The sequence below is a fragment of the Odocoileus virginianus genome, chromosome 17 (genome assembly GCF_023699985.2).
Source record: "Odocoileus virginianus isolate 20LAN1187 ecotype Illinois chromosome 17, Ovbor_1.2, whole genome shotgun sequence".
NCBI lineage: Eukaryota > Metazoa > Chordata > Mammalia > Artiodactyla > Cervidae > Odocoileus > Odocoileus virginianus.
The window spans coordinates 38865252-38893105 of record NC_069690.1 but is presented as its reverse complement, the minus strand read 5'-3'; the positions used below and the strand labels follow the sequence as shown (position 1 = coordinate 38893105).

Genomic DNA, 27854 nt, shown 5'->3' with positions numbered 1-27854 from the left:
GCTCTTTCGGGGGTTTTGAACGCTGGTCTCTCTATGCGGCCTCTCTATGCGCTGCCATCATACGAAAACCCAAGCTACGTTCACATACGGCCAAGTATGGCTTTTGTTTCTTCAAAGATAAATTCGAGGGGTGGGAGGCGGGCTTTGAGGCAGACACCTGGTTTGCTGAACCGAACCAAAAGCCCCGGCAGCTTGTCCAGAAAGCTGGCGCTCAGTTTTTCCAGGAAACGGAGCTAGGGCTCCCGTTTCTCTCAATTAAAAAAAAAAAATCAGGATGGAGGACAGTCTTCAGATTTTAGTGATCTGAAAGAAGATAGCAGCTCCGGGGGATACATATCCTCTCCTTTCTCTTTTCACCCCAACCTGGACCTCAAAAAACCCCTTCCCACTTCTACAGCGCATCTTTCCAAAGTTATACAAGGAAAACAAACTAGCCCTCCTCATTGGCTAGATTCCCTGTCCGTCCCTCAGCTGTGACCTCGAGTGGTGTCTTTTAAAACCCTCTAGTCCGCCTCCCTCGTCTAATTGGTTCATTCGAACGAGACCCGGCTAGCTCAACTGTTTATTGGTGAATATAAAAGACCAGCTCTGATTGGTTTCTCGGGACGGAACTGGTGAGAACGCGTCAACGATTGGTCTATCTGGTTTGGGCGGGCTAGCGGAAGGTTCAAACAGGAGTGGAAGCGCTCTCCTAACCGACGTGCGTCTGTGGAGAAGAGGCTTGCTCCGTGATTGTCTCGAGGGTCCCACCGGTTTAGTCACTTGCAGGGTTCTCGAGCCTCTTCACGACCGTCACCATGGAGGTGTCGCCACTACAGGTACAGCTCGCGGGAGGGGCGCATCGCGGAGCCTCAGCGCGGCCCGGCATCTCTCCGGCTGCCCGTGAGAGAGAGGCGTCTGGGTCGTGGTCCGGCCGCGGAGGGCTGGGCGCGCGTTGTCCGCGTCTACCCGGGTCCCCTGGGCTCTGCGTGATCGCGAAGAGACTGAAACCTTTTTCTGGTGCTAGTAGTGAAGTATTGTCGGCTAGTAGTGAAGTATTGTCGGCTGTACTGGCTTCTAGGGTGCGGCGTTGTGTTTCAGTTTCTAGAGGTTCATTTGGTCCCGGTGTAGGTCGATGGGATCGTGGTCCGCATGTAGCTTTACGCGGCACTGAGAGATGCCTTCCTCTCCTACCTGGGGCTGAAAATGGGATTGGACGACCCTGACCTTGGACAGTGCAGAGCAAGGAACGGGGTTCCCACTATGGAGCCGGCAGGTCCGAGATGCTCAAAATACATCCCTCCTGTGTTTAACACGTTAACGTGTCCAAAGGATGGGATCCGTATCCTCCCAAACTGCTACTGTAGAATCTATTATGTACCTGAGACCTGGTAGGCACTCAGTAGATATGTGTGGAGTACCTGAAAGAAGGGGGTGTGTGCTGTTGATGGCATCTAACGCATGAAAGTATTTCCATGTCAGATACACATGGCAAAATAATATGTTTGTTTAAACTGACACTTGGAGGGAACCTGCTGCAGTTAACTTATATTGCCATGTTTGTACAAAACTATGTCAGCTCCACTGATACCTACCAAAAGGCTGTGATTTGTTTTGGTGTGTGTAAGCAGATCACTATGATAGGTATTTTGTTTCTGGTTTCTGATAAACCTATGATTCAAAATCCCTTTTCTTCAATTTTTTAAAAAATTGCTAGCCTGTAAATGAAAATATGCAAGTCAGCAAAACAAAGAAAAATGAAGATGCTAAGAAAAGATTGTCTATTGAAAGAATCTATCAAAAGAAAACACAACTGGAACATATCCTGCTCCGCCCAGACACCTACATTGGCTCTGTGGAATCAGTGACCCAGGTAAAAATCAGGCTAATTAAATGTAGTTACTAAGTAGTTAAGATGAATACTTTTCCAGGTTAATTTTCTATATTTCATGTACTTTGTCTTCTGGAACTGACCTAAGCTATCATCTACATTGTCATACTAATTCAGAAGACTTTACACTAACTGTGATAATAAAACAAAGAAGATATACGAAGTAACCATGTTTCTTTGTCTTATTTTCAGCAAATGTGGGTTTATGATGAAGATACTGGCATTAACTATAGGGAAGTCACTTATGTTCCTGGTTTGTACAAAATCTTTGATGAGATTCTAGGTAAGTATATTGTTAATACAAAGATCTACTGGTCAGATGTGAGAAGTATTATTCCTAGCAAAAAAGAGTTGGCAAAGGTTAGGCAGTCTGCAGGAATCTAGGAAGTTGAGTTCTTAGAAACAGTTCTATAAGTAAAAATTGCTAAATGAATACCTCATTAATGTTACTCCTGCACTGCTTGAGATTTTTTTTTTGTTTGTTTTTATATCTTAGAGGTAAAGAGTTTTCTAAAATACTTTAAGTTTTTACAAATGTGTATTTTCTTTCAGTCAATGCTGCAGACAACAAACAAAGGGACCCAAAAATGTCTTGTATTAGAATCACAATTGACCCGTAAGTCTCCTGCTTAGTCTTGTTTTTTATAGCACCCTGTTGCTGTTAATTGCATTTATTTGATTTATAGTAAAGTTGAGCTTTTTTTAAATGGAATTTTGCAAAAGTGCAGAAAGGTAGATTGCTAAAATGAACAATCTAGATAACTACCATCTAGATTCAACAGTTATCAACACTTTGCCATATTGGTACCATCTATATTTTTTAGCTAGAACCCGGAGGCCTCCCTTCGAAGACAATGGGCTGCTTTTCTGGGCGCCTGATGTCCTCTGCTAACGATCAGAAGTTGTTTTGTGAAATTTGCTCAGCATTCAAATGTTCTTTCGATGAATTTGTAGGAGAGAAAGTGGTCTCTCCGTCCTATTCCTCCGCCATCTTGGCTCCTCTCCCCCCCCCATCTATATTTTTTAATCATTTCAAAATAAATTATAGACATTATAACATTTTATCTCCAAATATTTCAATAAACATCTCTAATAAGTTCTCTAAGTATTCCAGAGTTTGTAGCTATAACTTGTTCTCATTATGCTATTCAAATAGTAAACCAGTAGGTGGTGATAAAGAATAATTTGAGTTAACATTTCTGCTTATAAATATCCTTTTGTGGGTAGTCAGGGTGTTGCTTCCCTTTGTTATCCTAATCAGTTATAACATAAACTATACTTTAGATTCTTTTTGGGAAATGTGTTAATGATGTGCTTCAGTGCTCCTAAGGACTTGGTACCATAGTCTTTTAAAAAATATTAAGCTAGTTTTAAGCTATGTGTAATAAGAACCATAGTATGTGTTGTTAGAACTAAAATATAAGTCCAAATAAATTTTGAACATTTTTTTGGTGAGCAGGGACGTTTACAATTGATAATGCCCTTTCATATTTGTTTTGCCAGTGTGCTTTGTCAGGTGGGAGAGCTAAGGGAGCTGGGACAGTGCAAATGATCCTCTTAAAAGCGCTATAATAATATTGTTTCCAAATTTTGTCCTTTTCTTTCCATTAGGCATAAGTCATTTCCCTTTGTTTATCCTAACATTTTAAAGCTTCATATTTTTTCAGTATTATCAGTGTCTGCCCAGGTGTTGGAAAAGGATTGATTTTTTTTTTTTTTTCCCCTCTTGGCTCCTATTTCATGAGTGTTAGGAACTAAGTATGCTGAAATTCAGAGGTATATATGAAAAAGAGTCATAAAGAAATTGAGACGTGTGTGTTTTAGAGACAATGGTATTTAAATATGAAAAGAATTAAACACTAGCTTAACATCTCTTTTACAAAAAAAAAATTCAATCTTCTTTTCTTAGGGAAAACAATTTAATTAGTATATGGAATAATGGAAAAGGTATTCCTGTTGTAGAACACAAAGTTGAGAAGATGTATGTCCCAGCTCTCATCTTTGGACAGCTCCTAACTTCTAGCAACTATGATGATGAAGAAAAGAAAGTAACAGGTAGAGTATTGAGGAAAATAAAAAACACATTTGTTGCTGAAAAAATACATCTTTTAAAAGATTGTAGCCTAAAGGTTAAAAATATGGGAATAAATCTCTATAATTAAATAGCATTGCCAATGATTAAGAAATAAAGCTATAAATGAGATAAGAACAGTTAAATTGTATTTTACAATTATTTGCCCAGGTGGTCGAAATGGCTATGGAGCCAAACTGTGTAACATATTCAGTACCAAATTTACTGTGGAAACAGCAAGTAGAGAATACAAGAAAATGTTCAAACAGGTAAGTAAATGAGTATCTTGTGCCTTGATTATAAATTGTGCTGTAGCAATTTATAGTGGCATTAATGGTTTAACATAGTTTATGATCTATTAAATCATGGGAAAGGGAAAGCGAAGTCACTCAGCCTTGTCCGACTCTTTGCAACACCATGGACTGTAGTCTACCAGGCTTCTCCGTCCACGAGATTTTCCAGGCCAGCGTACTGGAGTGGGTTGCCATTTCCTTCTCCAGGGGATCTTCCCCACCCAGGGATCAAACCCGGGCCTCCCGCATTGCAGGCAGACACTTGACCCTCTTGAGCCACTGCAGCTGCAGCTAAGTCGCTTCAGTCGTGTCCAACTCTGTACAACCCCATAGACGGCGGCCCACCAGGCTCCCCCGTTGCTGGGTTTTTCCAGGCAAGAGTACTGCAGTAGGGTGCCATTGCCTTCTCCTTCTGAGCCGCTAGGGAAGCTCAGAGAGTTACTCATAAATGTCTATTAGGGGAGGTGGGGGGTGGGGGGGGGGGGTTGGTTGGGTTGTTTTTTTTTTTAAGGACTTGTAAATTTGTGTTATTTAATTCTAGTTTGTGAGATAACTTGAATTTTTTTTCTCTCCTCTATTTTTTTTTTCTCCTCTATTCTTTATTTCCATAGACATGGATGGATAACATGGGGAAAGCTGGTGAGATGGAACTCAAACCCTTTAGTGGAGAAGATTATACATGTATTACCTTCCACCCTGATTTGTCTAAGTTTAAAATGCAAAGCCTAGACAAAGATATTGTTGCACTGATGGTTAGAAGAGCATATGATATTGCTGGATCCACTAAAGATGTCAAGGTCTATCTCAATGGAAATAAGCTTCCAGTAAGTATTTTACTGGATATGGGCAATGAGGTACTTTGTGGCTATTGTCAAAAACAAAGTTGATTTTTTTTTTTCCCTCCCATTTGTTTTTCTTACCACTTCTCAGATATGTTCCTGGAAAGAAAGCATTATGCCACTTTTAAAAATCAGTTAACTCATTTTAAGTTCACTGAAGTCTTTCTCAAAGAATCTTCTAAATAAACCCTTTTGTGTCCTTTAATGACCATCCTCTTATGCATATCAGTGAACACCATTCCTTTAATTTTGAAAAATCTTTATAACCTACTTTTTTGTTTACTTTAAAAAAATTAATACTATTATTTTTTAGGTGAAAGGATTCCGTAGCTATGTAGATCTGTATCTGAAGGATAAGGTAGATGAAACTGGCAATCCATTGAAAATTATCCATGAACAAGTAAACCACAGGTGGGAAGTATGTTTAACAATGAGTGAAAAAGGCTTTCAGCAAATTAGCTTTGTCAACAGCATTGCTACTTCCAAGGTAATTTTATTTTTGAATTATCAATCATGATTTATCTTTACACATTTCATATAAGTATTCTTGTTTTAAATATATAAAATGAACTTGAATATTTGGCTACCTTGGCATCAAGGGAGCTAAATTAGCTTTTTTTAAATGTTTGATTATTATTACGATTTTGAGGGTAATGGATTTACAGTTTGGTATTTTTCCTTATTAGGGTGGCAGACATGTTGATTATGTAGCTGATCAGATTGTGACTAAACTTGTTGATGTTGTGAAGAAAAAGAACAAGGGTGGTGTTGCAGTAAAAGCCCATCAGGTACGATACTTTAACACTGTTCTTTCTTGAAAGTCAAGCAAGAAGCAAAAGTCTATAAATAAAGCAAGAGTAAATTTTTAGTAATTTACTGTCAATTTTTACTGCAGGTAAAAAATCACATGTGGATTTTTGTGAATGCCTTAATTGAAAACCCAACCTTCGACTCCCAGACAAAAGAGAACATGACTTTACAAGTCAAGAGCTTTGGATCAACATGCCAGCTGAGTGAAAAATTCATCAAAGCTGTGAGTACTTAGAAGGAAATAAAAGATAGAAGCATCTTCTTTTATTTCCATTGCCCTTCTCAGCTCTGCAGAAACCAAAATTCCTCCCACATGTCTTTTCTCTCTGAAAAGGAAATTAAAAAAACAACCCTCACCTCTTACCAGGTCTCACCAAGCCCTTAATTATCTTCTATATGCTGTCTATTTATTTGCCCATTACATATCACCAGTTCAGATCGCTTCTGAATTTATCTCATCTAACTACTTACCAAGCATTGAATGCCTTAAGTTGCTCTCAGCAGACACATCCAAAACTGAATCAGTTCTCTCCATACTCACTAATCACCATTCATGGAACTTCCCCACCCCAAAAAAACAAAACTATGTCCTGTTTTAGTCAAAGGCCCCAACCAACTAGGAGGTTGCATAAACCTAAATTCCTTAATTCAGCCTACAAGAAAGTAGGCTATCATTTCCAGCCTTACCTCAGTACCACTTTTCCCACATTACCTAAGCCTCACTCCTACTGGCTTTAAATTACTCAAAAACAGAGTACTGTTTCCCTCCTTAGAAGTTTTTCACATTTCAGACAGAGGGATTACCCTGCCTGAAATGCTTTTCACTTGGCTGACTACTTTAGGTCTTAACTGTCATTTCTTTAGGAAAACCTTTATGTTCTATTCATTTCCCTAAAAATTTGTTCCCATAAGACACTGGCCATATATTATTATACATGATATGCTTTCCACTTATCTCTTCACACTGTAATCACTCATTTTATTTCTGTCTTCCTTGTTGTATACTAAACTCTTTTAGGACAAGGACCGTGGCTAATTTGTTTTAACCACTAGATCTCCACTTGGAGCTCAGTGCCTGGCACCAAGTATGTAGTCAGTAAATATTGGATGAAAACCCAAAGGAACCAGCTCCCTCAGTAGTGATAACCTGAGACAGGAAGATGTGCCACATTCTGCCCATTTTTGTGGGAGTTCATTTGTATTCTGTATTTCTGACAGAACTCTTCTTCCCTAACATGAATCTTCTCATTTTCAGGCAATTGGCTGTGGTATTGTAGAAAGTATACTAAATTGGGTGAAATTTAAGGCTCAAATCCAGTTAAACAAGAAGTGTTCCGCTGTAAAACATAACAGAATCAAAGGAATTCCCAAACTTGATGATGCCAATGATGCAGGTACACATTTAATGTTTCCAAAGTTTAAATCTTACACTTACTTGATTTGATTCATTGACAGCATACTGTGGATATTTTTCCCTTGACACTTAATGTTCAACAGAATATTTGTACTTTGTTAAAAATCAACCAGTTCTCTGTTACTGAACACTTGGGTCATTTCAGTTTTTAACTGTTACAAATAGTTTTGAAATGATTATTTTGGTGTATAAAACAAGAATGTTTATACAGTAATCTATTACCTAATGTAGAGGAGGAAAAAGTCTCAACCTTCTTAAGTCCCTGGCTATCTCTGAAAAATAAAATGACAGACATTAACAGAAAAAAAGCAAGTGTATTTATTTAATATAGTTTCATGTGACCAGAAAATCTGTAAGGAAGTGAAAACCCAAAAAAATGGCCAAACCTAAGTGGTTTTATGCTAGCTTTGATGAAGAATGCAAAGTTCTGGAAAGATATGATAGGACAGTGATTATTAGCTGATTATAATAAACCTGGGGAAACTTAGCATGGCCTTTTCATTCAGATTCTTCTTGGTGACCGTTAATCTTAGATTAAAATGTTCCTTTCTTCTGGGTTTAAGGCGAGCACCTCTTGCATGAGGATCTTATGACCTGCTTCAGGGGAGAAGTCTAGGGGAGAGATCTTGCTTCTACCAAAGTTTTCTTTTCTCAAAACTCCCTGAGCTTAAGATAATCAATGTGCCAAGGTGCCATATTTTGGAGGCATGTTCTAAACTTCATTACCCACAAAATATGTTAAATGTAATATGATCAAGCAAATGTTTGCAACAGTATAATCATCATGAAAGATTAGTCTAAGAAACTACTTACAAACTTTAGTTAAACTATATGTCCAATTACTTAGCCCTATTTGACTCTCAAGCCAACTTATTATGAATTGTAAGTTATTTGTGTTTTATCACGTCTGAGTTAGTATATTTGAGGTTGAACTAAATATGCTAATATTCATTTATTTTAGGAGGTCGAAACTCTACTGAGTGTACACTTATCCTGACAGAGGGAGACTCAGCTAAAACTTTAGCTGTTTCAGGCCTTGGTGTGGTTGGGAGAGACAAGTATGGGGTTTTCCCTCTTAGAGGGAAAATACTCAATGTTCGAGAAGCTTCTCATAAACAGGTAGAGTATATAAAAACTATCTTCAGAATCTAAGCTTCTATTTCATCCCCTTATTGGGAGGATATAAGATATACATAAGATATTTTTAAACATATCTTAGTTTGTTGTTATTTTAGAAAATTGGGTATAATGTAGCATATTTTAACAGATCTTTCTGACTTAGTCAAGTATAGGCTACTGCAAATAACTCAAAAATACTGGAGTTCGAAAAAACCCAAGCAACATATACTGTTATAATTCTTTGTTCCTTTAAAGTTTGTAAACAAAATCTTACTTTTTTGGCTATATGTCCTTTTCAGATAATGGAAAATGCTGAAATTAACAATATAATCAAGATTGTTGGTCTTCAGTACAAGAAAAACTATGAAGATGAAGATTCATTGAAGACTCTACGTTATGGAAAGATAATGATTATGACAGATCAGGTCAGTATTAAACATGTCTTATTGTTGCATTGCTTTCCTGCCATGAAAGGAAATTATTTATCTTTAGTCCACATCTAATAAGATATGTTTCTATTTTATGTATATTATATAATACAGGTTAACTGAGTCTAAATTTGAATAGCTTTTTTTTTTTTTTAATCCCCACAGAAAAACTTCTGAGAAATTGCCAGTATGTCAGTCACAATTTTTTTTTTTTAGTTTCTAAGCAAATCTTTTGTGTTTGGCTTTCCAAACATTTCTAGGACCAAGACGGTTCCCATATCAAAGGCTTGCTGATTAATTTTATCCATCATAACTGGCCCTCTCTTCTGCGACATCGTTTCTTGGAGGAATTTATCACTCCCATTGTAAAGGTATACTAATTTCTAAGGTACCATAATGGATATTTGAAGGCTCTGCTCCTCAGCCCTGGACACACATATAACCTCAGTGATGTGTGATGGTATTCAGGGAACCCAGCAGTGTGGAAAGTGACAGCAATGTGTTTTTTACCTCAGGTGTCTAAAAACAAGCAAGAAATGGCATTCTATAGCCTTCCTGAGTTTGAAGAATGGAAGAGTTCTACACCAAATCATAAAAAATGGAAAGTCAAGTATTACAAAGGTTTGTACTGAAACTCACATAGAACTTCTCATTTTGTTATATACCATTGTACAGGATTATATGGAGTAACTTGGTGTTCTTGCTTTTGTAGGTTTGGGTACCAGCACATCAAAGGAAGCTAAAGAGTACTTTGCAGATATGAAAAGACATCGTATCCAATTCAAATATTCCGGTCCCGAAGATGATGCTGCAATCAGCCTGGTGAGTTTGAGTGTATTTCACAAATACATTCTGGTTTTAGAGGGGCTTCCCAGGTGGCACAGTGGTAAAAAAAATTGCCTGCCAATGCAGGAGATGCAAAAGACATGGGTTCCATCCCTGGGTCGAGAAGATCCCCTAGAGAAAGAAATAGCAGCCCACTCCAGTATAGTTGACTGGAAAATCCCATGGACAAAGGAGCTTGGTGGGCTACAGTCCCTTGGGTTGCAGAGTCAGACACAACTGAGCACATACACACACTGGTTTTAGAAATCAATGTTTAACTAGTCAACTGAAACATTTAAATTTTCATATAATAAAATGTTTTATAAAATAGATGATTTTCAATACACATATTCCAAAGAAAGGAATCAGATATTTTAGAAACTGAGTTTTTGTGGTTTGTTAGTTTTTTCTAGAAGAAATATTCTGATATTTGTTAGTGCTGGTAACATCTTTTTTATCTTCTAATTTGTAGGCCTTTAGCAAAAAGCAGATAGATGATCGAAAGGAATGGTTAACTCATTTCATGGAAGATAGAAGGCAACGAAAGTTACTTGGCCTTCCTGAGGTAAGAAAATTTTAAATATATCCCACAAAATGTACTATTTACTGACCTTTTAGAATTGATGGTATAGCAAATTAAGGCTACTAAATAAATGTTTCAGTAAAAAAAAAAAGTTAATAGATAACTACTTATAATATCCTTACTCTTATTTAATGATTGTAGCATAAATGTATTGGACCTGAAAGAAACTACAGTCAATAAACTTTTTTCCTAATTGTGCAGCAAATAAATTTGCTTTGTCTTTAAAACATAGAATACTTTATAATTCTTTGTTTTTGAAGGACTTTAAGAATTATCATAGAAATGATAATACTTTGTTTTATTTTTGCATTAAGCATTGTTAAGACCGGTGATGTTTTTTATCTTAAACTAGATCATGTAATACTCTCTTTGGTTCCTCAGGATTATTTGTATGGGCAAGCTACCACATATCTGACATACAATGACTTCATAAACAAGGAACTTATCCTGTTCTCAAATTCTGATAATGAAAGATCTATCCCATCTATGGTGGACGGTGAGTTCTATTTTTACCATAAGATGAAAATCAATGCCTAGAAATTATTTAATTAAGGATATTAATATTTGGACTTCTTTCATTTTGAAGGTTTGAAACCAGGTCAGAGAAAGGTTTTGTTTACATGTTTCAAACGGAATGACAAGCGAGAGGTGAAGGTTGCCCAGTTAGCTGGGTCAGTAGCTGAGATGTCCTCTTATCATCATGGTGAGGTAAATACATAATCTATAATGTTTCTGGAAAGCATTATAGGAGAAATACCTGCAAAGTCATTCTCCAAACAGTTGGTGAAAGTATAAGCTGGTACATCCATAGTAGAGAACAATTTGTTGAAATATATCAAACTATAAAATTGCCTATTTTGTCACTAACAATCTGTTTATAAAAATAATGTTCCTATAATGGGCTTCCCTGGTGGCTCAGAGGGTGAGGAATATGTCTGCAATGCAAGAGACCCACATTCGATCCCTGGGTTGGGAGGATCCCCTGGAGAAAGGAATGTCTAACACAAGGCTACTATAATCAAAAGATAGGCAAGGATCTACATTCAAAGATGTTAATATTTAGTGATGTTTGCTATAACTTTGTTATGCCAAAATTTAGACATGGAAAGTGTCCATCAACTGAAAAATTATTATAAATTATGACATCTGTACGAGGAATCAGTGATATAACTGATAGGTGGGGGCTTCTCTGGTGGCTCAGAGGTAAAGAATCTGCCTGCCAATGCCAGAAACACAGGTTCTATCCTGGGGTCAGGAATATCCCCTGGAGAAGGAAATGGCAACCCACTCCAGTATTCTTGCCTGGGAAATCCCATGGACAGAGGAGGAGCCTGGCAGGCTAGAGTCCATGGGATCACAAAAGAGTCAGACATGACTTAGCAACAACCACATATCTATAGGTACTAACACTGAAGAACATCCATGATCTATTATCAAGTGAGGGAAAAGAAGAGCAGAATAATAATATACTCCAAACTGTTATCTTTGGTTATCCCTGGGAATGGGAAAGAGCAGTTTTTCCAATTTTTAATATATGTCTGAATTGATTGCCTTTATACAAACATACATCTATTTGTTTTTTATTTTGTAATTGAAATTGGTTTTTTTGCATTTATTATATAAAACAGTTTTAAAGAATAAGATTGCCTATAAGTTTCTAGATTTTTCAAGAGATGTTTGTCTTGCTTGTTGCTTCAAATCAAAGTATAGCAGGTACTTTGTAGGTGTTCACCTAGTAAATATTTGTTTAATGCTTACCATGTACAGAGTTCAGTTCAGTCGCTCAGTTGTGTCCGATTCTTTGCAACCCCATGAACCGCAGCACACCAGGCCTCCCTGTCCATCACCAACTCCCAGTGTCCACCCAAACCCATGTCCATCGAGTCTGTGATACCATCCAACCATCTCATCCTCTGTCGTCCCCTTCTCCTGCCCTCAATCTTTCCCAACATCAGGGTCTTTTCAAATGAGTCAGCTCTTCACATCAGGTGGCCAAAGTATTGGAGTTAAAGCTTCAGCATCAGTCCTTCCAATGAACACCCAGGACTGATCTCCTTTAGGATGGACTGGTGGGATCTCCTTGTAGTCCAAGGGACTCTCAAGAATCTTCTCTAATACCACAGTTCAAAAGCATCAATTCTTCTGCGGTCAGTTTTCTTTATAGTCCAACTCTCCCATCGACATATGACCCCTGGAAAAACCATAGCCTTGACCAGACAGATCTTTGTTGGCAAAGTAATGTCTCTGCTTTTTAATATGCTGTCTAGGTTGGTCATAACTTTCCTTCCAAGGAGTAAGTACCTTTTAATTTCATGGCTGCAGTCACCATCTGCAGTGATTTTGGAGCCCGGAAAAGTAAAATCAGCCACTGTTTCCCCATCTATTTGCCATGAAGTGATGGGACCAGATGCCATGATCTTAGTTTTCTGAATGTTGAGCTTTAAGCCAACTTTTTCACTCTCCTCCTTCACTTGCATCAAAAGGCTCTTTAGTTCTTCTTCACTTTCTGCCATAAGGGTGGTACACAAAGTTAAATTATATATATTCTCTACCTTAACATATAATCACAGTTAAGCCAGAGGGCTACCACACATGTGCACATACACTCACACAACTATAGAATAGAGTGAAACATGCTAGAATAGAAAGGAGTAAAGTGTTTAACACAAAGAGGAAATACTTCATTCTGCAGAGGGTGAATAGAGGAGCTATGCCTTCAGGGTTAAGACTTTATAGAAATTGCTGGAGGGCAAGCACCCTGAACTAGGAGCCAGAAGTCTTAGGTTTAGGTACTACGTCTGCCATGATATTTATCTTGGAAAAGCCAATAAACATCTACACTTCATAAATTACAGGATTATAGTGAAATATAGTCATAACAATAGACACATTATTATTGAGAGGCTATGGATGAGACTAATGAATCTTTTATTCCCCCAGATGTCACTAATGATGACCATTATCAATTTGGCTCAGAACTTTGTGGGCAGCAATAATCTGAACCTTTTGCAGCCCATTGGTCAGTTTGGTACCAGGTTACATGGTGGCAAAGACTCTGCTAGTCCTCGATACATCTTCACAATGCTCAGGTGGGTATGATTCCAATTTTTAGTAAATTGCCATTTCCAATTTTGAAGTATTGTGAGAATTAATTGACCAAAAACAGAAAAATTCAGTTAATCAGAAAATGGATTTTTTTATGCAAATGTTTGCATTCTTAATTGTTTTAAACTAGCTCATTAAAGTTTAATTAGTCTAATCTTTGCAATTAATAGAAAATCAAAATTCTATTTCAGTTTGATAGCTTAGCCTTTATATCCCTTAAAATGTTTCCTTGCCAAACTATAAATGTTTTACTCTTGTTTCTTTTTATTTTCTTCTCTTTTCTCCATCTAGAGCTGTGGTTATCAACCAGGATAGATTTCACCCTTGAGGGGACATAGGCAATGTCTGGAGACATTTTTGATTGTCATGACTAGGGGAGCCATGCTCCTGGCATCTAGTGAGCAGAGGCCAGGGGTATTGCTAAACGCTCTATAATGCACAGGACAGCATTCGCATACACAGAACTATCTGACCCAGTAGTGCCAAGATTAAGAAACTCTGATATAGAGTTTGAGCCAGAGTCAAGATTAGAACTTAATTCTTCTTAAATACCACAAGTGGAAATTCTACTTCCTTTACAAGTCTGTGGAAAGTACACTATGATTGGTCAACTTTCAACTGTCATCTTATTCAACCTTTCAACAGCATAGGGCATAATTAATAATTCCATCCGTGAAAATCTTTTTTTCTCTATTTGTCCTCCAGGACACCACGCTGTTGGTTCTCCTCCTTATTAGTCGTCTTCACTAGGTCCTTCTCATCTTCCCAGCCTCCAAATTATGGCTTGCCCTGGGGCTTCTTCATCTGATCTCTTTCCACTAAGTACACTGCCTTTCCATCCAGGGATGATATCTCATGCATCCAGTCTCAGCTCCAGCCCTGACCTCTTAAGTTTCATGTGCTTCTCAGCTTTTACTACTTGGATATCTAATAAATATCTCAAAACAAACATAAGTTCAAAACCACACCCTTAGTCCCTGTCTCAGTAAATGAAATATCATCCTCCTAATTCTCAGGCTAAAAATTTGGAGTGACCTTTGACTTGTTTTCTCTACACTTGCATCCAGTTCATCGGCAAGTCCCTCGGACTCTGAACTGTAAAAATACTTAGTCACCCCATTCATTATATAGCCTATTATAGTCTACCACCCTTCTTTCTGTTGGCAGTCGATTAATTTTTTTAAATAGGTTACTCGAGTTCAAAACCTTCCAACTTTTAAAAAAATATTTGTTTATTTATTTGGCTGTATCAGGTCTTAGTTGTCACAGGCAGGATCTTCGTTGCAGCACATGAGCTTCTCTTTAGTTGTGGTGCATGGACTCTAGAGCATACAGGCTCACTAGCTGCCTCACAGCATATGGGATCTTAGTTCCCCGACCAGGGATCGAGCCCTGCCCCCTGCATTGGAAGGTGGATTCTTAACCACTGGAACAACTTCATTCAGAGAAAAACTAGAGCTTTATTTTAGCAAGCCAGACCCTATATAATCTGTGCTCCCCCTCCCCGTGTCTTGATTCCATCTCATGCTAGCTCTCCTTCAGACACACCTGGCCTCTTTGCCTATAATCGAACGGGCCAAGCACGCTCCCTCAGTGCCTTCAACTTCCTGGGTCCTCTGTTTGCTGTAATCTTTCTCTCAGTTTCTTCTGTGTTCAGATATTATCCTATCAGAAAGGGCTTACCATTCCTTAGCAGCCCCTCAACCGATTTTAGCTACTTTATCTATTTAACATTTACCATACCTGACAAAATGTACATTCATTGGCTGTACTACTAGAGTATCTACCTGTACTGAGCTCCTTAAAGACTGAGACTTAATATCTGCAGTGCTTCACATGTATGTAGAAAATACTCAATAAATAATATTGGTAAATGAATATTAACAGGTAAAGCCAAGGTAATTTTTATGTGTATATCTGAGATAACACATGTTCTTTCCATGAAAGTTGTGTCAAAGCCAATATTTTTCTAAATCAACATTCTTTGTTTTCTTTAGCCCTTTGGCTCGGTTGTTATTTCCAGCAAAAGATGACCACACATTAAAGTTTTTATATGATGACAACCAGCGTGTTGAGCCTGAATGGTACATTCCCATTATACCCATGGTGTTGATAAATGGTGCTGAAGGAATTGGTACTGGGTGGTCCTGCAAAATCCCCAACTTTGATGTTCGTGAAGTTGTGAATAACATCAGACGTTTGATGGATGGAGAAGAACCTTTGCCAATGGTAACTAGTCTATGGACTAAGAACCTTAGTTTTCCTCTGGTTTCAATTCAGCAGATGGTGTAGTTAAAGAGGACACAAGCATAAAAATTTTTTTATTGCTTAATGTTAGTTAGATTTACTGTTTAATGCTGTTGGGATTTGTTTTAGTATCACATTTCAAAAACATTCTTTTTTTAAATACCAATTTAGCTTCCAAGTTACAAGAACTTCAAGGGTACTGTTGAGGAGCTGGCTCCAAATCAGTATGTGATTAGTGGTGAAGTGGCTATTCTTAATTCTACAACCATTGAAATCTCAGAGCTTCCCATCAGAACGTGGACCCAGGTAAGTGAGAATTTCTTTTTTGATTTCTGTGATGGGGAAACATTTTTTATACTAACGTATGTTGAATATACAGGAGCCTAAGTTTTAGAAACTTACAAAAGGATTCTTTCTTTTAGACGTATAAAGAACAGGTTCTTGAGCCCATGTTGAATGGCACTGAGAAGACACCCCCTCTCATAACAGATTATAGGGAATATCACACAGACACCACTGTGAAGTTTGTTGTGAAGATGACAGAAGAAAAATTGGCAGAGGCAGAGAGAGTTGGACTACACAAAGTCTTCAAACTCCAAACTAGTCTCACATGCAACTCTATGGTATGTCCTGTTTTATGATAAACACATGTTTCCATGTATATTAAAGGTTAATATCAATTTTTAAAGGATATCTTAGGCTACTTTTACATTTTCAAAGAATGAGGTCATTCCTCTAAAACCATTAACGTTTAGCCAATTTATCTACTGTTGACTCTAATCTTGTTTTTTCTTTTCTAGGTCCTCTTTGACCATGTAGGCTGTTTAAAGAAATACGACACAGTTTTGGATATTCTAAGAGACTTCTTTGAACTCAGGCTTAAATATTATGGATTAAGAAAAGAATGGCTTCTAGGAATGCTTGGTGCTGAATCTGCTAAACTGAATAATCAGGCTCGCTTTATCTTAGAGAAAATAGATGGCAAAATAATCATTGGTATGTTTCTGGACCGATAACTTCCTGTACTAAAATTACAATCTTGCCTCACTTCTTTAAACATTTTTGGTGAGAGGAATGATAGGGAGGGAAGGCAAAATTCATTTATTTCTACTGGTTCCATGTGTATCTTTCATATATCTAAATAAGCATTTATGATTTAAAAGAGATAGCTTTTCCTAGACTGAGCATCTTGAGAAATCAGGAATTAGTTAACATTTAGACAGGAAGAGAATGGAGAGTTAGAAGAGGCCCCTGTGTAAACTGATTGATAAACAGCAGAGATAAGTCTGATAGAAAAACCAAAAAGGAAGGAGGATTTTAAATGGATTATATTATAAGTAAATTGTATACTCAAGACTGAAAGTCATGTCTAAGGGAATTTTAAGACATTCCAGAAGCAACAAAATCAAAGTTTAAGTATTACCAGGAAGAAAACAGTTTTGACTGAAGTTAGAAGCCTCAGCTCTGGCCGGGGTAACTAGAAAAGCCAGGTAACTATGGGTTGTGGTAGCAAGTCCCAAAACATGACAACACAAGTTACGTAGTGATCACAGGATAATTTTCTAATGGTGCACAAAAACGTTTAGCTTAGTAGTTACATATTCATATAACTTTTAAAATACTATAACAGTGGCATCTCCATCCCCTAATTTCACAGATGCTACTACTTAAGACAAAGCTAAAATAAATAATATTGGGTATGACTCAAATAAAAAGTAAAGATTATATTTAGTTGACTAGAATTTAGGAAATACTAGAGACTCTGCAATTCTTGAGGAGTTAATATAGAAGGCCTAAAGGTGTGACTTATGTCAAGTTAATTGGCACTTAGAACCTCATTATATCACAGCTAGTAACATTCAGTATCCCTCAAAGTCTAATAAATTGACTGTGGTAGACATTGAGAGAGGGGTACTATAGAAAAAAAGGAAACAAATGCATTATAAGGGACCATAATCAAGAGAAATCAATGTTTGGATGGTGGCAGTAAGAACTTGCCCGCTTAAGTGTTGAAATTAAAAGAACAGAGAGTATAATTGAGGTTGATATTTATCAGAAATAAAGGTTTTGATTGTCTTCTGTTATGATTACTGCTAAGTCACTTCAGTCGTGTCTGACTGTGTGTGACCCCATCCCTGGGATTCTCCAGGCTAGAACACTGGAGTGGGTTGCCATTTCCTTCTCCAATGCATAAAAGTGAAAGTGAAGTAGCTCAGTCACGTCTGACTCTTCCCGACCCCATGGACTGCAGCCTACCAGGCTCCTCAGTCCATGGGATTTTCCAGGCAAGAGTACTGGAGTGGGGTGCCATTGCCTTCTCCCTCTGATTAGATCACCTCATATATGATTTGACTGCCCCCTTGTGGTAATTTATATTTATCAGTGGTTTAGGGAGAAGACTTGTTGTCTACCAGGATGTACAAATTTTATACAAGAAGACCTGATAATGTCCAGTTTTAATCTTTTGACTTAATATGGTAAAAACTTTATCCTTTCCTAAAATATTGCTCAAAACTACTGTCTGTTTTCACATTTGTTTAAATAGAAAATAAGCCTAAGAAAGAGTTAATTAAAGTTCTGATTCAGAGAGGATATGATTCGGATCCTGTGAAGGCTTGGAAAGAAGCCCAGCAAAAGGTAATTTCTTGGTTAGCATTTTCTATGTTATTAGAGATTGTGTACAGTCTAATGTCTGTGTTTCACATTTCCTATTAAAGATACATTTTAATTTCTTGTTTAGGTTCCAGATGAAGAAGAAAATGAAGAGAGTGACAATGAAAAGGAAACTGAAAAGAGTGACTCTGTAACAGATTCTGGACCTAGCTTCAACTACCTTCTTGATATGCCTCTTTGGTATCTAACCAAGGAAAAGAAAGATGAACTGTGCAAACTGAGAAAGGAAAAAGTGAGTTGTTGATAGATAGTACATGTTTCTTGGTTGTCTTCTAACGGTGAAAGAAAATTGTGGGCTTTGGGAAAATGCTGTTTGTGCACATAAATTAACTCTTAAATTTCTGACTGTTTAATGAAGGAGCAAGAACTAGAAACATTAAAGAGAAAGAGTCCATCAGATTTGTGGAAAGAAGACTTGGCTGCTTTTGTTGAAGAGCTGGAGGTGCGTAGTTTATAATGCCCATGTTAGAATTTGTATTAATGAAGTAAGGTATTCTAGCAATATACCTGTTTGTCAGGAAATTTCACAGTGGACAACAGAAAGAATATAGGAGGCATGAAGAAACATTTTAAGATAACATATAAAGTGACAGATTGTTAGAAACAAGTTAGAATAAAGTAAATGGTACCAGGAAACACACTACCTAGAAGTTTTCACACAAAGAGGGGAAAGGACAAAAGTTGATTTTTGACCTATTGGGAGTGAGAATTTAAATGTAGACGAACACCAGCCCAGCCCCCCAAGTAAACCTGAAAGGACAAAAACAGTTTCCTTCAGGGCTGGCTAATCAGTAGTTTAAGGAGATCCTTTGTTACCAAATCAGTAATATTGTTTTCCAACATTAACATAAGAAAAAGTATCTTAATTTCATAAATTAAGCTAAAATCTTTAATGTGAAGTTTTATATTATTGCACTTCAGTTTGGATGTCTAGCTTGCAATCAGTGATTGGATACATGACTGGAATCACATCCTTTCTGCTTATTTGAGTTTATAAATGTATACATTTATGTGTGTGTATGTGTATTTTATCCTTAATTCTGATTCCCCATTTTTCCTCAATGGTTAAGTTGTAGAATCAAACGTAAAACTCAGTCTTTTGTCTCCACTTTTCAAAGTGTGCCTTAATGTTTGAATAGCTTGCCACAAATTTACCTTAAGATGTAACAAACTGAAATCAGTTAATCATTTTAATCATTGCCTTTTATTCTGTCTCTAGGGATAAAGTGACATCAATGCTGTAATGTCCTTTTTAGCTTATAGACTTGCTTTTTTTTTTTTTTTGGTGTGACCCCATTTACATATATTTTTTTTAATTGAAGGATAATTGCTTTACAGAATTTTTTTGTTTTCTGTCAAACCTCAACATGAATCGGCCATAGGTGTACATATATCCCCTCTGTTTTGAACTTCCCTCCCATCTTCCTCCCCATAGACTTGCTTTCTTATATCAACCTTTTCTAGGTTGTTGAAGCAAAGGAGAAACAAGATGAACAAATAGGACTTCCTGGGAAAGGTGGGAAAGCAAAGGGGAAAAAAACACAAATGGCAGAAATTTTGCCTTCTCCAAGTGGAAAGAGAGTCATCCCCCTCGTGACCGTAGAGATGAAAGCAGAGGCAGAAAAGAAAATTAAAAAGAAAATTAAGGTAATACTCTTGAAAACTTATACATAAAACACTTTAAGCATTTTTCCACTTAGAACTGAACTAATCATAAAACTTCTAATCCCATAGTTTGGAATTTATCAACTCATCATAACTTCCCATTCTTATGAGCCTGATTTACTTTCAGTGTTTAAGTATCTTGAAAAAGTCATACCCATACCGATATTCAGAGCTCTTAGCCAAAACAGAAAAAAAAAAAATCCTCTTTCTGACCAAATATATATTTGTATATTTGACCCTATATTATTCTGAATAATAAGCTGGCAGAATTTGACCATTTTTGTCGTGCTGTCTTTTAGAGTGAAAATACTGAAGGAAGCCCTCAAGAGGATGGAATGGAAATAGAAAGCCTAAAACAGAGATTGGAAAAGAAACAGAAAAGAGAGCCAGGTATTGAAACATCTTAAGAAAAATGATGTAGAGTTGAGAGTAAATTATGTTTGTTACTTAGTATATCCCACATAGATGTTCAGAAGTTCTTGAGGTACATGAAGGACTATATCTGAACTTCCCTGTCTTTTTCCTTGGTATTTGATTTATTTTAGAAGAGATCATTTTGTAATGAAATACTTTGTTGGGATCTAAAGAAAATGCTCAGTTTGTTAAGTTTCAATTTCTAGCTAGTTACGAGGTTTTAATTTGTATAATATATTCATATATAAAATTTCTTGAAGACAGTCACCACATCTTAGTTATGTTGTTTTATTCCTAGTATTCAGCACTGTACCTGGGAGTACTTAACACTCGTGAATTAAATAGAAGTAACAACTCTTACCATTTGTTTATGCCTTTACTGAATATCTACTTATTTTTAACATCTTCATTGAAATGTTTTAATATACTCATATGCCAGATTCACTCATTTAAAGTGTACCATTCAGTGATTTTAGTATACTCAGTTTTAGAACAGTCTCTTGCCCTACAAAGAACACCGTACCCATTAATGGTCACTCCCCATTTTCTCCCAACTCCCCCTCCCCCCAGGCAACCACCAATCTACTTTCTGTCTATTCTGGACATTTTATGTGAATGGAATCATGTAATATCTTCCTTTGTGGCTGACTTCTTCACTTAACATGTTTTCAGGGGTCAACCATGTAGTAACATGTATCAGTACTTCATTCTGTTTTGTTGCCAAATAGTTTTTCATTGTGTGAATATACCACATTATATTTATTTGGTATCAGCTGATAGATATTTGGATTGTTTCCACTGAGGGGCTTTTATATTTCTTTGGAAAAGTGTCTGTTCAGATCCTTTGCCCATTTTTTACATTGGATTATTTGTCTTTTTTTGTTGAGTTAGTTGCAAGAGTTCTTTATATTCTAGATGCCAGATCTTTATCAGATATATGATTCTCAAATATTTTCTGCCAGCCTGTGAAATATCTTCATTTTCTTGATGGTGTCCTTTGAAGCAGTTTTTAATTTTGATGAAGTGTAATTTACCTTTTTCTTCTGTTGCTCATATTTTTGGTGTCATATCTAATCTTTTGCCAAATCCAAGGTCATAAAGATTTACACCTAGGGAATTCCCTGACAGTCCAGTGATTAGGACTGCATGCTTTCACTGCTGAGGGCCCAGGTTTGATCCCTAGTTGGGGAACTAAGATCCTGCAAGCCCAGTGGTATAGCCAAAAAAAATGAATACAAGATTTACCACTTATTTTCCTCTAAGAGTTTTTAGTTTTAGCTTTTACATTTAGGTAATTTTAAAGTAAGTTGTATATGGTATAAGGAAGGGGTCCAGCTTCATTCTTTTGCGTGTGGATATCCAGGTGACCCAGAACCATATATTGAAAAAACTTTCCCCATTAAATTGTTTTCACTTTTGCCAAAAATCTAAAGTTTATTTATGGATTCTCAACTCTATTCCATTGATTAATGTATATATCTATTCTTGAGTCCCTACTTTTGATAGGTAATGTGTGCTCAGTTCTGTGGGGAGTACAAAGATGAATAAAACAAATAGAAGCATCTTTTGTTGTTGTTCAGTTGACCAGTCACGTCTGAGTCTTTGAGACTCCCTGGACTACAGCACTCCAGGCTTCCCTGTCCTTCACTGTCTCCCAGGGTTTGCTCAAACTCATGTTCAGATGCTATCCAACCATGTCTGTTGTCCCCTAAACATCTTAGTGTTGAAAAAGAAGTAGTAAGAAGATGGGAGGGAGGCTCAAGAGGGAAGGAATATATATATAGTTATGGCTGATTAACATTGTTGTATGGCAGAAACCAACACAACGTTGTACAATTATCCTCCAAAAAAGTATAAAAGTATGTTGTATATACTACGCTGTTTAAACTACCTAGCAATCAGTACTTTGGCCACTTGATGCTAACGGCCACCGGAAAAGACCGTGATGCTGGGAAAGATTGAAGGCAAAAGGACAAGAGGGTGGCAGAGGATGAGACAGATAGCATCAACAATTCAATGAACATGAATTTGAGCAAATTCCAGGAGATAGTGAAGGATGGGGAAGCCTGGCTGCAGTTCATGAGGTCACAAAGAGTGGGTCACAAATTAGCAACTGAACAACACAAAACAATCAATTAGCATATAAAACCAATGAATCAAATAAGTATTTTGAGCATTTACATTTCCCATCACCATCTCAAATATTGTGAGGACACAAGAAATGGGGAAGCATGGTGTTTACCCTCAAGAGGTTTATTAGGAAAGAGAAGTAAAGCAGTACATACTAGCCACTGTAGTGATTTAGAGAAAAGTGGGATCAGTGTGGGTACATGCAGGCTTTGTGAAATAGATAACACTTGGGTTAGAGTCTTAAAGATTGAGTAAGATTTAGATATTCTAGACTAAGAGAAGAAAAATTATATGCATGGGACAATGAGAAGGCCCCCTTCGCAGATTGGGAGGGTTTATTTTGAAAAATAGTAGCAAATAGTTATATCAGATTGTGGAGAGTTAGGAAACCAGCTTGTTGGGGAGGATGGATATGTTGGATTCAACTAGGTATATGAAGCAAGAACTAAGTAGACCAGTAAGGAGACTGTCCTTATCTTTGGGCCTAGATGAGGGAAATAAATAGCAAAGGGTGGGTATGAGAGACAGTTGGGGTTAAGAATTGACAAGACTTAGTGACTTTAAACCTCCTCAACTCAGCCATTAAGTGCCCGTTAAGGTTTGGGCCAGGCCGTTCTTGCATTTTGAATCGTCTCCCTTGCCTTGACTTCAGCAGTATAGCCTGTTATCTTGCAGCTAGTCTTGGGCCTTTCCCGTCTCCACACTGTAGCCTACAAGAACTCTTTAAAAATGCAAATCTGGCCCTGTTTAAAACAAGTTCCCTGTTTAAAAACAAAATTCTTGACAAGACCAGCCACTCTCCCCCTGACTTCTGTTTTCCAGCCATAATGGATTTCTTTCAGCTTCCTAAATGCACTGTATTTTCTTACAGAACTTTTGTACATGTTATATCCTGAACTAGAATGTTTGTCATCCATTTCCCTTCAACTAGTTAAATCTTGTCTAACCTTCAGATCTCAGCTCAAACATCTCTTTCTCGCAAAAGCCTCATATTTATATACATATACACGCATACTCAGAGAAGGCAATGGCACCACACTCCAGTACTCTTGCCTGGAAAATCCCATGGACGGAGGAGCCTTGTAGGCTGCAGTCCATGGGGTCGCGAAGAATCAGACATGACTGAGCGACTTCACTTTCACTTTTCACTTTTATGTATTGGAGAAGGAAATGGAGACCCACTCCAGTGTTCTTACCTGGAGAATCCCAGGGATGGGGTCGCACAGAGTCAGACACACGACTGAAGTGAGTTAGCAAGTAACTTAGCACATGCATACTATTGATGCATGCCCTATGTAAACACATTTAATGTGGGATTACTACTACTATGGGATTAGATGACCAAGATAAAAGCTCCTTAGCAAGGGGGACTATGTCTGTTTCTGTTCACCATTGTATTCCCAGTACTAGCACAGAGTTAAGTATTGGGTTGGCCGAAAAGTTCATTCAGTTAGTGACTGCTTTGTTCAATAAAGTTCTTGGTAAATATGAAAAATATATCTTTTATTTTTACACTTCAAGCCAAATGAACTTTTTGGCCAACCTAATATTTGAAGGATAGATGGAGAAAAGTGAGTCAGAGAATATATAAAGATGGTTAATTCCTATCTCCTTTCCAGTTACCAAGACAAAGAAACAAGCTACATTGCCATTTAAACCAATCAAGAAAGCAAAGAAAAGAAACCCCTGGTCTGATTCAGAATCAGATATGAGCAGTAACGAAAGTAATTTTGATGTCCCTCCACGAGAAAAAGAGTCACGGAGAGCAGCAGGTAAGGAAAAGTGAAGAACATGCTGCATATTCTGAAAGATTCAAATGATGTGTGTATTTCGAGGCACATAATCCCAGAAATTGTTATCTTAGAGCAGTAATTAAATTTTTGAGAAATTAAGACATCTTTTCAAAGATTAAACTGACGCTTATATCTTCAGGACATATTATATTAATCTGTGGATTAAATATTTCTCCTGTTGTCCTCTTTGATTCTTTGCATATGTATATTTTTAATAGCAAAAACCAAATTCACAATGGATTTGGATTCAGATGAAGATTTTTCAGATTTTGATGAAGACACTCAAGATGATTTTTTCCCATCAAATGCTAGTCCACCTAAGATCCAAACTTCCCCAAAGTAAGTATCCTCTCTGATAGGGATTTTAGCATGATTGTTTTTAATAGTTGATATATTCTTTGTTCGACACATTTAGAACTGGTCACCAGGATGTTTTGTTTTGTTTTATTCTAGACATACTAACAAAGAACTGAAGCCACTGAAGAGTGCCTCATCAGGTAGGTATTTAAGTGAAAATAGTGAGATGTCTGCTTTACTGGACACTCAGGTCCACCTGTCTTCTAACCCAGACTACATTATCCAAGTCCTGTCTTTGAAAATAAATGTGGATTCTTATTAGTATTACATTGATATTGGTCATTATATTCAGTTTTGCACATGAATAAGTTCTCCATTTAATATAAGAAAAGTAACCATGTGCTTGCAAGGTACTGTGCTAGAGATACAAAAACTAACTTTGCTGATGAAGGACCCAGAAATTAGAGCAAAGTTATAAAAGTGTGTTTGAAATATTCCAGAAAAGTCACAGACATGGTGTTTGAATAGGAATTCAGAGCAGGGACAAAGCACAGATTTTTATATATTGCTTATATGTACTACTTTCCTTTCCATTTGAAGTAACAGAGCTTGATGCTGATGATGCTGAAGATAATGTACCACCTCCTCCAAGCTCTCCTGCTGCTGATTTCCCAGCTGTAACTGAAACCATAAACCCTGTTCCTAAAAAGAATGTGACAGCAAAGAAGACAGCAGCAAAAAGTGAGCCTCAGTCTTTGAATTGGGTTAATATTGGGATTAACTAACTGGCTTCTACAAGTCAACTTCAAATTTTTATTCTCCAAATTTACTATAGATATTAAAATAAAGACCTTGTCTAAATGCAAACAAATCCTTAGATCTTTATAATCAAAATTGCTAGTCAAAAGATTTTTAAAAAGAGTGTTTCTCAAAATGCCAGGTGTTATCCTAACTCATATCTATGACAGGGATGGGACTTAGAAACAGTTACGAACATTTAACATGAAGCATATAACTACAAAAAAATCAGATACTTAAGAATACTTTGATTCTCTAATGCATTTTAGTCTCGATTATGTTGTCTTTTCCTATATTAAATATAAGCGGAAAACAAGTTGCTCGAGAAAGTTCACTGTAGAAGCAGTTCAGCTAAGAGTGACTGATGAATGCCTGTGTTACAGGTCAGCCTTCCACCTCGACCACAGGCGCCAGGAAAAGGGCCGCGCCAAAAAGAACCAAAACGGATCCAGACTTGGATTCTGAGGTCTCTAAAAAGCCTAATGCCCCCAAAACCAAGACTCGCCGCAAAAGGAAGCCATCCTCTTCTGATGATTCCGACTCTAATTTTGAGAAAATGATCTCTAAAACAGTCACAAGCAAGGTATTTATTCTAGTCAGTCCTTTCACTATAGGTTTTTTTTTTTTCACTGAAAAGTTATTTTTAAACACGTAATCAAGTTTTGCTGCTAATAATTTGGCACATTTTTAAGAAAATTAATTTAAATCCATTCCTTTTACTCTATGGAGTTTAGTTGTAAAACAGCTAAATTTAACTAGTCAATGAGAGATTTGTCTTTGGTCTATTTCTTACTACTTGTTAGAAGGTGAGAAATTCCTTGAGTTGTAGTCTGTTGGTATATTTTTTGCATTGAAATTCTACTGTCCAGTTGATACTGGAAATTACTTGTGCTCTTCTTTTTTAGAAACCCAAGGAGGAAAGCGATGATTTCCATCTGGACTTGAACTCAGCTGTGGGTTCTCGGGCAAAATCTGGAAGAACAAAGAAACCTATAAAGTACCTTGAAGAATCAGATGAAGATGATTTCTTTTAAAATGTGAGGTGATTATTTTAAGTAATGATCTTAAAGTTAGGTAAATGTCTCAATTTCCTCCCCTCTGAATTTAGTTTGGGGAAGGTAGTTTTAGTTCAGAACCATTAAAGTGAAGTATGTAGAGCCCAAGTGCCCTTTATCTCTATAATACTGTATGATACTGTGACCATCTCCTGGACAGCGTTTTGTTTTCTTCTCTGCTTTGTATATGTATTGAGTCTGTTTTCTTTTGTCTTTTAAAGTATGGTTTTAGGTTCTTCTGGCCTCTTGAGATAATTGTGTGATAACTTCAGCATAATGTAGTTTGACAGTTCAGTAAGCCAAAATTGGAGCTCTTTGACATAAAAGTTTCTACTCTGCCTACTTTCAGTAAATATGAAGTAGAGCATGATTAGTTCTCTGTTTTATCTTAGTTTTATAAGTAATTTTCCATCTGATAGAACTCTATGTAGTTCCAGTTCCAAATACTCCTCACTCAGCCTTTTATATGCTGAATTTTTAAGCAGTGAAAAATTGTTCATATTCTTCATATCCTTTTGAATATCAGCAGAAGCTGAAGAAAAACTCCATGGCTGTGTCTTTATAACAGTCAATAAAGTGAAGAAAATTAGACCCTAAGTTGTGATTATCTCAACACTTGTCCCCTCAGATTGCAAAGGAGGAACAAAATATTCTTAAAGAATATTGATGCCATACTCAGCAGTGAGCTTTTATATCCATTTTGGGAAATCTCCATAATTTTCAATTTATAAACTTTTTAAGACCTTCCTGCATACATTACATGTGTGTGACTTGAGTGATATTATCGATGTTTTTGTAAATATTTACTGTTTTTCTATTTAGCTTAATTCCAACTATTTTGTACTTTAATAAAATGTTGTAAACATTGCAACCCTTGATTGTTGCCCTTTTTTCACCCTGCACTACACTCTTTATCTTAGTCTGAAATATATCCTCTTCACTATTCACTATAAAATAGCTTTGAGAACTGTTCTCATTTTCTGATGTCCCTCATAACTCCTGGCCACAGTGATAGATAGTTCCAAGAGAAAGGCACCATAACTAACCGGGCCAAGCAGAGTTTTCCCTGAGCTTTTAAACATGGGTGCTAAAGTCATCTTTTCCACACTCAAAAGGTGTTGACCCTCCATCAATAAATAGCTTTAAATATAAATTCCGATTCCCTACTTTAACAATATTTTGATAATCCAATCAACTGCTTGATGATATCAGTAAATTATATTGGGACAATTGGCTAATCATTTAGAGGGGGGAAAAAAATGTTAGAAAAGCCCAACCCCTTCTCATCTTACAGGAAAGTTAAACTCAAATAGACCTTTTTTTTCCCTTCCCCCACCCACATTGCACACATTATGCAGGATCTTAGTTCCCTAACCAGGGATCAAACCCCTGCTTCATGCATTGGGAACTGAGAGTCACCCACTG

The 27854-nt window shown here is 37.0% G+C and overlaps 1 protein-coding gene across 1 annotated transcript; it reads left to right on the top strand.

Annotated features, from left to right (window-relative positions):
- Nucleotides 1-625: 625 nt before the first annotated feature.
- Nucleotides 626-27305, top strand: TOP2A (DNA topoisomerase II alpha). The gene is made up of 35 exons (XM_020890111.2): nucleotides 626-818; nucleotides 1697-1852; nucleotides 2063-2153; nucleotides 2423-2486; nucleotides 3780-3925; nucleotides 4113-4210; nucleotides 4846-5058; nucleotides 5387-5560; nucleotides 5760-5861; nucleotides 5969-6106; nucleotides 7139-7277; nucleotides 8259-8416; nucleotides 8716-8841; nucleotides 9105-9215; nucleotides 9360-9465; nucleotides 9557-9666; nucleotides 10142-10234; nucleotides 10634-10748; nucleotides 10839-10960; nucleotides 13193-13341; nucleotides 15355-15586; nucleotides 15776-15910; nucleotides 16027-16227; nucleotides 16405-16600; nucleotides 18150-18241; nucleotides 18345-18509; nucleotides 18636-18719; nucleotides 19742-19924; nucleotides 20242-20332; nucleotides 24106-24258; nucleotides 24498-24618; nucleotides 24733-24776; nucleotides 25177-25317; nucleotides 25758-25957; nucleotides 26280-27305. Exons 1-35 carry the CDS (start codon nucleotides 798-800, stop codon nucleotides 26406-26408), a joined length of 4599 nt encoding a protein of 1532 aa, XP_020745770.2. The 5' UTR covers nucleotides 626-797; the 3' UTR covers nucleotides 26409-27305.
- Nucleotides 27306-27854: the final 549 nt, after the last annotated feature.

Bases quoted from the DNA above. Each gene is read 5' to 3' on its own strand.
- TOP2A (XM_020890111.2), top strand. From the start codon at position 798: ATGGAGGTGTCGCCACTACAG. The intron at 7,278-8,258 runs GTACACATTTAA...CATTTATTTTAG, and splicing joins TGATGATGCCAATGATGCAG to GAGGTCGAAACTCTACTGAG. The intron at 24,777-25,176 runs GTAGGTATTTAA...TTCCATTTGAAG, and splicing joins ACTGAAGAGTGCCTCATCAG to TAACAGAGCTTGATGCTGAT.